General features: G+C 32.8%; 1 protein-coding gene and 1 long non-coding RNA gene across 2 annotated transcripts; both read right to left on the reverse strand.

Annotated features, from left to right (window-relative positions):
* Nucleotides 1-5,691: 5,691 nt before the first annotated feature.
* Nucleotides 5,692-8,187, reverse strand: LOC123662104. Its single transcript, XM_045596991.1, has 3 exons — nt 7,936-8,187; nt 7,201-7,388; nt 5,692-5,998 (listed from the first exon to the last, which is right to left on the reverse strand). The coding sequence occupies exons 1-3, from the start codon at nt 8,118-8,120 to the stop codon at nt 5,838-5,840; spliced, it is 534 nt and encodes a 177-aa protein (XP_045452947.1). The 5' UTR covers nt 8,121-8,187; the 3' UTR covers nt 5,692-5,837.
* A 4,120-nt stretch (nt 8,188-12,307) lies between these two features.
* LOC123662353 lies at nt 12,308-13,222 on the reverse strand. Its single transcript, XR_006744488.1, has 2 exons — nt 13,135-13,222; nt 12,308-12,801 (listed from the first exon to the last, which is right to left on the reverse strand). It is a non-coding gene; the product is annotated as an uncharacterized LOC123662353 (long non-coding RNA).
* Between the last annotated feature and the right edge of the window lie 366 nt (nt 13,223-13,588).

Raw genomic sequence — 13,588 nt, forward strand, 5'->3', positions numbered from 1 at the left:
CGAAAAAGAAGTTGTAATAGTAAAGTTGAAGTAAGTTGTATGAAGTGGAAGATATCAAGTGTGAATAAAGTTATTTGTAACAACTGGATTTTGTTATTTCACTACAAGTCAGAAGTGGGATAAGGACCCAAGTTAAGGTATGAAAAAAAAAAAAATTTTATGACCATAAGTTTTTAGGATTTTTGGTTCTTCATAATGGATTTTATATATGAATTTGAATTGGATGTTTTCTATAAAGTTACTTTAGATAAATAATTTTTTCAGTTTTTATTATAGATTACCCACATATATGTAACATTTTATTGGGTTATGAATTTTACTAAGTATTAAAGATTATTATGATATTAGAATTATTATGTATGCTCCAGCAATAATTTTACGTGTAGTTATTTAGAAGCCAAGTGTGCTTATCGATAGAGGTCATGTGTACCTAGCGAGCCATGTGAGCTCTAGTTATTTAAAAGACAAGTGTGCTTATCGATAGAGGTCATGTGTACCTGGCGAGCCATGTGAGCTCTAGTTATTTAGAAGCCAAGTGTGCTTATCGATAGAGGTCATGTGTACCTAGCGAGCCAAGTGAGCTCTAGTTATTTAGAAGCCAAGTGTGCTTATCGATAGAGGTCATGTGTACCTAGCGAGCCATGTGAGCTCTAGTTATTTAGAAGCCAAGTGTGCTTATCGATAGAGGTCATGTGTACCTAGCGAGCCAAGTGAGCTCTAGTTATTTAGAAGCCAAGTGTGCTTATCGATAGAGGTCATGTGTACCTAGCGAGCCATGTGAGCTCTAGTTATTTAGAAGCCAAGTGTGCTTATCGATATATCAATAACAAGCTAAATCTATCAAATTAAATGAAATCTTGGGAGGATTTATGTGTATAGAAAAATATTTTACGTACATCTTTTATTTAGTTTTTATTTTAATGATATGAATCTAATATTGATTTTTTTTTTGTGGCAATGAACTCCGACAAAGTGATGACTCCTAAGGAGGAGCGCCAAGGTCAAGGAGAAATCAAAGGAAGCGAAATTCCGCGACTAAGACCGATAAGGTGCGGTCTGGGACTAAATCAAAGAGGAGACGGCGGGCTGGCGACCAGCCCGTCCGCGTTCAGCAGTGAATATTCGAGTGACGACAGGTCAGATGAAAAATAACTTGCAACTAGTCCACAAAAGAGGTATTGCAACTATTTGATACCCTACAAAAAAATACGTCACATAAGGTAATAATAATCGTTATAATATAATTGTCATGTTGGTATTCGGTCCGGCTAGTAAATCTCAAATTATTTATAGTGGTATTAAGAAACTACATGAATATGCTGCCATTTACGAATGAAATAAGAAGCAGACCATACATTTTACTTTACAAAAACTTTCTGGTTAGGCAAAGAGGTAGTTTGATCCTCTTCCAAGCGTTAAGAGGGCGTTTCCTAACGAGTAAAATTATGGTCAGCTTCTTGAAGAAATGTTAGCCCGAATCACTAGGAATAATGAAAATTTACACGAATATTTTACGATAAAGTATTTTATTTTAATAGCTGTGAAATTAGAGGTAAAAGGCCGTAGATTGTGTGATTCGATATCAGACAAGTCAATTAGAAATAGTGCCGAGGCATTAAGATGTGATAAAACCGGAAGACTTATTGAATTTTCTCAGTTCACAACGACCAATATGAGTTTTCAGTACATTTGTAGGTAGGAGACGTAGCGACAATATCGTGTCAAATCCGAACAAGTAGCGTTCAACTTCAAATAATTTAAATTATGACTTTGAACATTATTATGATTCTGTTGTCCAAGACTATTCTTCTATAAAAATAAAAAAAGAGTATATATGCGTGTGTATCAAATAAAAGGTAGTGGGTGTAATGTAAAAAAAAAAAAAATAAGAATAAAAATAAAATAGTGGCAGTCTACACTCCTTCTCTATAGAAACTATAAATGTGCAAAATTTCAAACTCCTCTGTCCGCGCAACATTCGTAAAAAAATGTTACAAAGTTTTTGATTCATGTATTAATATATAGAAAACCTTATTAGTTTCTCAATTGCCGCTTAGGGACGCTCTTACTTTAGATGCCCAAGTCCCTTCTTAAATGCTCAGTTTCACAGAGAAGACTATAACGATAATAATTTCAAGCTTAATCCCTTAACTTTACGAAACGGAATCAAACAAAATATACTATTTCGACCACAAATAATGCTGGAAACAAATTTTATAAACATGTAAAAGTTATTAATACAAATTTAGTAGCTTTTATCGAATTTGGTAGCGACTCAGGCTTATTTCGTGAATCTGATTCTTAAAGGTTTTTATTTGCTAAAATACTTAAATTTACCTGCTATCAAAGGATTAGGTGATTCAAAAGGTTTTACATTTTACCTATATTTAGGAGTAGCGTTGAATTAAAATTAGATGAATTTGTGGCTAGCATAGAGATATTGGTAGTCAAAGCCGAATTTCTACAATCATCCGTGCTGATAGGTCAAAATATCACTGAACTTGCTTGTGCGACTGTTTTTAAGGATGATATATATCATACTGATTATTATTAGTTTATTATTTTACCCAAGTCCTAATGTTAATGATAAATCTCAGTCTTCGGATTGCCTACAGTTAAATTTGGTTACTAAAAATAATATTACGATGTCAGAATTAGTCGAAGTTGTCACATCTGACCCAAAGTTTAGCGATGATATAGCTGATGATATAGGACTGAAAAATAATATCAAATACAGCAGCAGCGTTCTTATAAGAGTCGATAATGGTAAATAATTCCTAGCAATAACTAAATTGTCCATACTCTGTCCATTCGTTTTTCTTGTTGACAGTTCAAGAAAGTTTGAAATTAGCGACTCCCTCACACGTTACCGATCCGATTTGAAGTAATAATTTCTTTTATTTAAGAACAATTTTCAATCGATTTAATGAAATATTTTAGTTTAAAAATATTAATTATTCGTTTATTAGTTACTAGCGACCCGCCCCGGCTTCGCACGGGTGCAATGCTGATACTAAATTTACTAGAGAATTTCTTTATTTATAGTATGAAGCTAGCTTATATAGCATGGTTATTAATATAATAACAACATTCAAATATGCGTCGTTAGATTACACGCTGTTGCAGAATGCGTTGAAGAAATAAAGGTTCACTGCTCGTTCTTCGTAGGTGATAGCGTGATAATTTGTAGCCTATATGTTGACCCGATTTCTTAATAATATTCGTGCCAAATTTGAAGTAAATCCATGCAGTACTTTTTGAGTTTATCCCGGACATACATATAGACAAACAGACAAAAGCTCTAAAAAATATATTTTTGGCTTCGGTATCGATTGCAGATCACACCCCAATTATACCAAAAAAAAAAAAAAAAAAAAATATTCAATGTACAGTTTGACTTTCCTGCCATTTTACTATATGTATAGATTTTGTTAGTTTAAAAGTAGTTTTCGCGTGAAAGCGAAACAAAGTAACAGCTAGTTTTTTTTTTTTTAAAACAAATAAGTAGGTAGGATTTTCTAAGTATATTTATTAGTAAACTTAAGTTACACTTTATTAACTGTGCGTTTGAAAATTTAAATTACACTAGCTCTTGAATAGTTACATTTTAAGGCAGCCTTCAAAGGATAAATGAATGAACAGAGTTATTGTTCTTTACTCCTTATTTGAAATTAAGTTCCTAGATTTCGAGTTAATTCCTTGCAAAAATAAAATCAATATTGGAATCATAGATACTATTTTGTTTCCTTAGTTTTGGTCGTTTGTTAAGCACAGGGAACTTCACTTTTTATACTCATAATTTGATGGTACATTTATAGGCGTGAACTGTCAAGCGGGTTAGACAAGGTATAATCACTACATAGTATAAAATCAGACATAAAAGTTTCCAGACAAATCTCACATAGTTGGGTTATGCGTTGATTATGAGAGTAGAAAAGATTGTTTCAATTTACCCTCTTTCGAGTTAGAAACGTTAGCAGTCGTGTGCGCGTTAAAGAAATTTAAGAGTTTATTTATGAGGGTTAGAATTCTTGGTAGTGACAGATTGTAAAGCTCTCTGGACTACACTAACCAAGCGCGATCTCATTCCCCGGATTGCGAGATTGTAACTTTTAATTAGCAAATTTAATTCCAGTATAGAATTGAGCCACAATACTAATCTATAATACTATCACCTAAAGTGACTGAAAACTCAATACCTGTGTATAGTATTAAAACTAGTGATTAGCACTTAACCTTACAAATAACTAACCCAAATATTTCGCGAATAGTTAAAATTCTCTTCTTAAATACATCATGAGTCTGGTGAAGTAACTAAAGATATAAAGAAGAATTACGTTATTAAGAATAATAGGGTATAGGAGAGTAGGCAAATAGCACTTATCTGGGTGTACCTGCTCGTGCTTGCTGGTAGACAGTAGGTCTAATCACGATGACTCCGGTTACTTAGGGTTTCCCAAAACAACTGATACAATTCAATATGTTTACTGGTTTCCGAAATAGAGAATAGTTTGTTAAAAATATGATTAAACGTGTATTAAATATGCATATAATAAAGACGACACATCACGATGTAAAAACGGCCAATTGGCCGCTTAAGATACAAAACTACTACTGTATTTATGAAATATTTTATGACTTTGTGTTACCATCACGAATAGTGTCGGATCGAGGTAGCTCATTCACTTTAGCAGGTTTCATATAATAAATGCAGTTGCGAGGCATAATCACTAATCAGATAATTCTAGGTTCAATATATGTGTAAAAAAACGAAAATCAATTTGAGACCAAATAATGACCGAATGTAATGATTAAAACTTTAAAAATGATTATTTAATAATAATCCGTTATTAATACTTTAATTCTTTATACATTTATTTGTACGTGCGTCAGGAGACCGCACGTAGTAGGACGGCCGAATGTAATGATTTTGTAATAATTTCAAATATTTTATACGCTTTTGATAAAAATATCTTTATAATAAGTAGCGATTTTGACTATTTTTGGTGCTATGGATCTGTGTTTACTTTTTAATGAATTGTTTGTAAAATCAAGTTTATTTTGTATTATACATTTTATTTTATATTTTCATACTTATTGTAAGCAAGTAATTATTTGAGAAGATTGCCTTTTTATTTCTTAAATACGGATTGTCAAAAGCATTTGTTTCCGGTCGTTAGTTATAAATAGTTGTTGGCTTATTAAAAAGGGCAGTCTTCTGATATCAACGGCACAGACTAGAAGTCGAAAAAGAAGTTGTAATAGTAAAGTTGAAGTAAGTTGTATGAAGTGGAAGATATCAAGTGTGAATAAAGTTATTTGTAACAACTGGATTTTGTTATTTCACTACAGTTTTAAATATGTATATGTTTCTATTGGTATATTGTTTTTATTTGTATGTTTGTATAAATATAGTGTATATGTGTTTACATGTGTTTATATGTTTATGTAGATATATACCGTTTAAATGTATTGTAATTAATTTAATTATATGTGCTAAACTTGCGTTGTTGATTGCGCGCTACTACCGACATATTTTTCTTATACTACTTTTATTAAAGGTTGCCTGGAAGAGATCGCTTTAAGCGATAAGGCCGCCTTTGCATACATTATTTGTTTTTGTATCAAATCGTTCTAAAATGTATCTTCTTTTTTGTGTGTGCAATAAAGTTTAATAAATAAATAAATAAATAGTCTCTTGTACTATATCAAGCACATGTACTGAATTTCTAAAATTAAAAATTTTAAAAATAAGAGATAATTTGTTATACATGCAAAGGACATTTTCATCAAACATACAATTTAACATTATATTGTTTTAATATCGTCACAATTTATTACGGTAATTCCAAAGACCCAAGTGAGTTATTTCTGAACACCTCAGCCAGTCTTGTGAAGTAGCCCGGGAGTCTTTTAAGAGGTTCCTTAGTGTGAAGTAAGGGCTTGAACACCAATTCCTGGGGCTCGACACACGGACCTCTATGTACCAAAATCCATCCTAGAAACAATTTAATTCATAAAAAAAAGAATCATAGAAATCGGTCTACCCAGTAAAACTTTAGATAAGGATTAGATAAGATAAGGAAGATTAATAATTTTCGAACAGGATATTTCCTGCTGTGCCGTACCTCAGATAAATCTTAAAAAAAGAAACATAATACATATTTTATCACAACATACATATTATTGTATACTAGTGGTCGCCCAGATGTCGAAATTTGACGATAATTAAATATTATCGGTGTATATATGTGGTGTCATGGGACACTAGGTAGGAACGAAGTTCCTTCGGATAGTATAGAAGCAACACAATTTGAAAAAAAAAATGTTGAATTTTATATATATTTTCTAGTTCTTGATTTCTTTTTAATTTTGTTGATTGGTTTTTAATTAAGTACATAAAAGTATTTAGGAAATTTAGTATTTTAGAAAATAACAAATACCGTAAAATAAAATAAATCAAATAAAATAATAATAATTCAAACTATTTTGTGAAATAAAAAAACATGTCTTTATTTATTTTTGTCGACAGTATAAAATGACATAAATAATTTAAGAAAAGTTTACTAGTAATATTTTAGTTCTTCAAACGTCATATTATACAGTCGTGTGACTGATATTACGTCAGTTCCGTTATATATTTTTCTTACGGTTTTAGTATCACATTTTTTTCTATTCGCTCGCCTAACCAAATGTCAAGCCTGCCGTAAGGAACTTCGTTCCAATATAAATTAAAGAATATCAAAAAATTATCAAAATAGAGAACATTTTTTAAAAAAATTCACGTATTAATATATAGATATCTTTTGTTTCCATTTTGTCTACGCTTCAGCCTGTAATATCCCACTGTTGGGCATAGGCCTCTTTCCCCATGTAGGAGAAGGATCAGAGCTTAATCCACCACGCTGCTCCAATGAGGGTTGGCGGATATATTCCCTATTATGAGTAACAATCGCTATCAGGTGTATATGATAACAACCGGGACCGACGGCTTAAAGTGCTCTCCGAGGCACGGTGGGGAGACCCACAAGGACTGCACAAACACTCAAACCACGGCAAACACCTGTATGGCCAATACAAATGTTTGTCATGTGCGGGGATCGAACCCGCAACCGCCAGCACAACGGGTACAATCCATGGCTGTGACCGTTGCGCCAACGCGGCGTCTATTTTGTCTATTACAACTTAATATATATTTACGATTAGAAGGTTTGCTTCTACACTGTGCATCCAAAAATTTGCAATAAGTTGGGAATGTCCTGAAACCCTCGCTAAGGTCGTCCACTCGTTGGCCATCACAATACCAACGAATTAATAAAAGCACACTTGTCTCCCGGCAACCTTTAAACGTCTTGTTATTTGACTGACGACCGCAAACTTCACCGATGCTTTAAGGAAAAAATAAATTATAATTTAACATAGGATATAGTTAAGTCAGTTAGTAGTTTTCGCCAAATTATATGAAAAATGTTTGACATTCAACGACCCCCACTAGGATGTAAATCCATAAAACATAAACGTCCCAAACAAAATCCCTGATCACGACAAATATCATATATGGTATTTTTTTATAGAAATAGGTCGGCAAACAAGCGCATGACTCACCTGATGGTAAGCGATTGACATAGCTTATAGACGTCTGCAATACCAGAAGCGCCACAAGCGCGTTGCCGTCCCTATCCCCAATCTCCCCAGGAACTCTGGTCATCTTACTCACCACAGGAACACAAAAGTGCTTAAAAGTATTATTAAGAAAAAGTATTATTTATCTGTGCTCTTTTGTAAGATCGAGGTACTTCCCCGGTTGGATAGCTCCAAATTTTGAGAAGGATATAGATCCTGCAAAACCCTACCTCCGTTAAAATACTATGCAAATTTTTTGTCATGAGTTGGAATCAAAAAAACACACATCACCAAACTGTGAAATAAACTTACTTAGTATAAAGATAATTGCATTCCTCCCCACAGACCTGAGGCATAGACGTGGTACTAACTGTGCCGTTTGCGTCCTGTTCGCCTTCCTTCTGATCGAATACCCAGGTGCCATCCTCCCAGTAAGGCTCATACCCATACGTAGGATTTTGCTCAGGACCATGCCGTTTCTTATTATCATCAAACATAAATTGCAAGTGACTACAACGATATTATACATAGAATATGAAAAAGAAACTTTCTTCTTCTAGTCAGTTACATCATTTTACTAGGCAGAATCTGTTAAAAAAGGAATCCTTGGAAATTCTTGAAATTATATAAAAAAAATAGGTAAGTTTTGAGTTTTTTTAACCGACTTCAAAAAAGGAGGAGGTTACTCAATTCGACCGTATACATATTTTTTTTATGTATGTTCAGAGATAACTTCCTCGCTTATAAACCGATTTTGATAATTCTTTTTTGGTAGAAAGGAGATATCTAAGGTGTGGTACCATGATAAGGAAAACATCTGTGATCTGATGATGGGATCCCAGAGAAATCGAGGGAAACTCTCGAAAATCCGCATAACTTTTTACTGGGTGTACCGATTTTGATGAATTTTAATTTAATCGAAAGCCGGTGTTTATCATGTGGTTCACATTTAAATTTCATCGAGATCTGATTACAACTTTTGGAGTAATCTGTGATAATGCGTATTTACTTGACTATTTTTTCGTCTACCTTCGTTGTATTACTTGTCGATATAATTGAAGTCGTTTTTTTTTCGTTTGCCTGAAACACAATTATAAGTCGGACTACTTATTATGTGTGTTCAAACAATAGTATTTCTGACAGGTTGGATTTCATGTCGTGATCTTCAGGTTAAGATTTACTTGTCCAAAAAAAAAAGGTTAATCATTTGAAAAAAAAACTATCTTTGTGTGCTGAGGACCGTATTTATAATATTCTAAGCGGTTATGATATATTTCAAACAGTACAACATGAAGCAAGCATTCATTTTTTCCACATCACTCTTAAATTTCAAACAAAACAATTTACTTTAGCGCCATTTGTTATCCAAAAATCAAACGTAACAAACTAGAGTTGAACTGCATGCAACTTTAAAAAAAAATGTAAACTCTCTCGTTGTATTGTCGAAAATTCAATTTGATTTATTGTAAGAGTTGATATTGTCAAAAAATTCAATTTAATTTATTGTGTGAGTTGATAATAGAACAGTTGTCACCAGAGAGTAAAAGTTAGCCAATCCTAATAATGACTATAGCTTTTATCATAACAGCTTGCTGATATAAATATTTCTTTTTAACCGACTTCCAAAAAAGGAGGAGGTTCTCAATTCGACTTTTTTTTTTTTTTTTTTTTTTTTTTTTTTTTTTTTTTTATGTATGTTACATCAGAACTTTTGCCCGCGTAGACCGATTTCGACAAATTTTGTTTTAATCGAAAGGTGATGTGTGCCAATTGGTCCCATTTAAATTTATTTGAGATCTAACAACTAATTTTCGAGTTATATCTAATAATGCGTTTTTACTTGACGCTTTTTTCGTCGACCTACGTTGTATTATACCGCATAACTTTCTACTGGGTGTACCGATTTTGATAATTCTTTTTTTGTTGGAAAGGGGATATTCTTAGTTTGGTACCGTGATAAGGAAACCAGGATCTGATGATGGGATCCTAGAGAAATCGAGGGAAACTCTCGAAAATCTGTAATAACTTTTTACTGGGTGTACCGATTTTGATAATTTTTAATTTAATCGAAAGCTGATATTTATCATGTGGTCAAATATAAATTTTATCGAGATCTGATAACTACTTTTTGAGTAATCTTTGATAACGCGTAGTTGCTTGACTATTTTTTCGTCGATCTACGTTGTATTACTTGTCGATGTAATTGAAGTCGGTTTTTTTTTCGTTTGCGAGCAAACACAATTATATTTCTTGTAATACATGAATATATAAGTAATACTATAGCACTAGCACTGCACACTGCTTCAAAGGACTAGTCAGACTCAGCAAATAATATGATTTAAAAAAAACAATTACGGTGGCAAAGTCCCTTTGTTCTGGCCTCTCGCCGAAATGAAGACACATATTACTGTAAGAAACACATAATTATATTTAAGGAATAATTTCACTGATTTTTATTTGCTATATTGACTCATTGACTTAGCGGGTTAAGCGTATGTAGAAGAGATACAACTTAGAACGTATAAGTTATATAAAGATTTACTTTGTAATTTATATCAATAGCCGCGTTGGCGCAACGGTCACAGCCATGGATTGTGCCTGTCGCGCTGGCGGTTGCGGGTTCGATCCCCGCACATGACAAACATATATTGGCCATACAGGGGTTTGCCATGGTCTGGGTGTTTGTGCAGTCCTCGTGGGTCTCCCCACTGTGCCTCGGAGAGCACGTTAAGCCGTCGGTCCCGGCTGTTACCATGTACATCTGATAGCGATCGTTACTCGTAGTAAGGAATATATACGCCAACCCGCATTGGAGCAGCGTGGTGGATTAAGCTCTGATCCTTCTCCTACATGTGGAAAGAAGCCTATGCGCAGTAGTGGGATATTACAGGCTGAAGCATTATATCAATAATTTTAGAGATGTTCAAAATATAATAAATTATATGTGAAATACCCAAAGTTAATTATATTAAATACTATCTTTTCCAGATCCTACCTATTATATTTATTAGGTAGGGAGTCTGAGTAGGTGTCAAATTCCACGTTCAATGAAACTATCTTTTTACTGACAGATTTACATCTGATAACGTATACTGCTTAACATATATATATTTGTATTTTAGGAAAACCATATGATAAATTCTATTTGTCAATATTATAGAGCATAGATTTCTCACTGTTCTTAAATAATATACTGATTTGTTTGTTTGCACACGATAGTATAAGAATACTCATTTAAAATTATATTTGTGTTAGATGTGAGTCTACGGCTTCAAATAATGCTGACTCACAGATAGAATAACTTGATCAACTATCGATAAATTTTATTTTATTACTCTGTAGAAAAATATAGTTTAGAATATAAAGAATTGAGATTTACTAGCCGTACATTCAAATCAAAGTTGGGATCGTTAGATTTTGGCATTCAATTTTTTTTTCTACGCTCGGCAATGAAAATGTCATGACAAAGTGTTAAGTAAATATCTGCTAATGAATATTCAATTCTTAGTGTTGATAGAAAAGAAAGTAATTGTCTTGTAACTATATATTTAAGTACTACAGTAAGTACTACAGCTAATATAAACAAAAAGTAATCAATATAAAAACTTACTTATAAACAAATTAAATTTTAAATATTTCGACATTACAAAGAAATGTTATTAATTTTAACGGCGATTGCGTTAAATTGAAAATCAAATGAATATTATCGGACATTCATCAGGCATGAGTTTTATTGAATAACTTTTAATCGGAAAATATTTTACATTGTTTTAATCGTTTAAGACTGTGGTTATAATTTTTATTTTTATTTTTTTATATAGTACTAGGTCGGCAAACAATCGTAGGGCTCACCTGATGGTAATCGATCACCGTAGCTTTTAACACTAAAAGCATCAAAAGCGCGTTGCCGACTCTACCCCCAATCTACCTCCAGGGGCTCTGGTCACCTTACCACAGGAACACAACACTGCTTGAAAACAGTATTATTTAGCTGTAATCGTCTGTAAGGTCGAGCTAATTCCCTAGTCGGGCTGCTCCAAATTTCAACGGGATATTCCTATTCTGTCCTACCTGACTTAAATGATAATTTAAAAAATTACGTTAAATAAGTAAAATTTTCATGGCTTATATTAATGTATTCGCTTTTTTCTCGAACTTTATTTTCAAATCGTTACACACACAACGGTGACACAGTGTCTGTCTGGCACTGTCTAAATCGTCTGCAATAAACGGACTAAGGCCAATGAGGATGATGAACACACTTGAGTGGAGTCAGTACTAAACGATATTTAAATAGTTTTCTGTCCACATGAATTCCACCTCAAATTATCAATTTTATATTTCTTTGTCATTCTGTCAAATATCTTAATCATTGGCTCTATTTGTAACGAATATTTACATTAAATGTGTTTATGCTAAAAAACTTAACAAACCAAAGTAATAACATGTGTTGATCTTTCTTCAAAATGAATAGGTAATAGTTTGAACTTCGATCGAAATTAAGACGTATAGACTTTTAAACATATTATTTGTTTATTAGTATTTATTTAATTACATGTTTAAACGTAAGTAATTTCGTAAATACAAACAGGTATCTCAAAAAATACTAAAAAAAAAAGTTATTTTAAATTTAAACAAGCTAATAAATTGAATAATGAAAAAGATCAAATAACAATAGAAGAAGTATGAACTATTAATTTATTTTATTTCTTAATTTAATTTTCTCCGAATCCTATTATTAATTTAATTTTATCAACGTAAAAATTTCGCAGACAAACTATTTATATCAATGAACTCGACGAAAAATCTTTAAAGCTAACGATACTAAGATAGATGATAGACTTTAGATGTCACATTCTTACAAAGAGCAGTAATTTATTTTCTTTTTTTTTTTAGAAACAGACGCAAAATATTTCCATAGTGCCAATTATTTTATTTTTATTTTATGATACTATGGTATGTTGGTACGTGCTTCAAAAAACTTGTTCCAGCATATGTATCTGTAAATGCTCACTGTACAATGTTGTAATTAACCTCCATGTGGCCTTTTGTGTTTCGGAGGGTTAATCTCTTCAAAATTATGGATATACATTTCAGCTCTTGTCACCAATTCAGCATGTTTTGTTGGGTAGGTCTTCAAGTCCCCTTGACATTTTCCCCGATACGCAATCAACCATTCTGTAAAAGAAACGATAATTTTGAAATGTCTAAAAACTTGAATTTAAATAATTTAATATTTTCATAAGAATAATTATAATAGTCTTAAATAATACAGTACGCCTTAAAATAATCGATTACCGTACTGTAACGTAAGTGTACTGGCGACTTTATATTTTGGCTACTCTAAATTTTGAACAAAATGATTTTTACTCTGCCCTACCAGTAATAAACTGTTATGATAATAATTAATGGCCGTAGGTAGTTGTAATAAAAAAATAAGAAATTGTTTTAACCTACTGCCTAAGTTCAGACCAAATAAAAAAGAGACGAAAGAAAATCACAAGCGCTTACGATCTTTTCCGGTACAATCTTCATTAAAGAGTTCGCAATAGTTTTCAAATGTTTTGTGGGTGTAGTTCAAACTTCTGCCGCATACTTCGCCAAATCTTTAAATTCAAAAACAAAAAGTTACAAAGTACGAAAAACAACTGGGGTAGGGCACAGCAGGATTTTCCTGCTCAAAATATGGAGCAGCCCGACTGGGGTTAGAGCTAAATAAGACTGCTTTCAAGCAGTTTTGTGTTCTTGTTGGTGAGTAAGGTGACCAGAACTCCTGGGGGGGATTGGGGATTGGGTCGGCAACGCGCTTGCGATGCTTTTGGTGTTGCAGGTGTCTATAAACTACGGTAATCTCTTACCATCAGGTGAGCCGTACGCTTGTTTACCGACCTAGTGATATAAAAAAAAGCTTTCTCTAAGATCGTGAATTACTCAATTGTAGGACTTTATTCGGTGAATTGTGTAT

Source organism: Melitaea cinxia, chromosome 18, assembly GCF_905220565.1.
Source record: "Melitaea cinxia chromosome 18, ilMelCinx1.1, whole genome shotgun sequence".
Classification (NCBI taxonomy): domain Eukaryota; kingdom Metazoa; phylum Arthropoda; class Insecta; order Lepidoptera; family Nymphalidae; genus Melitaea; species Melitaea cinxia.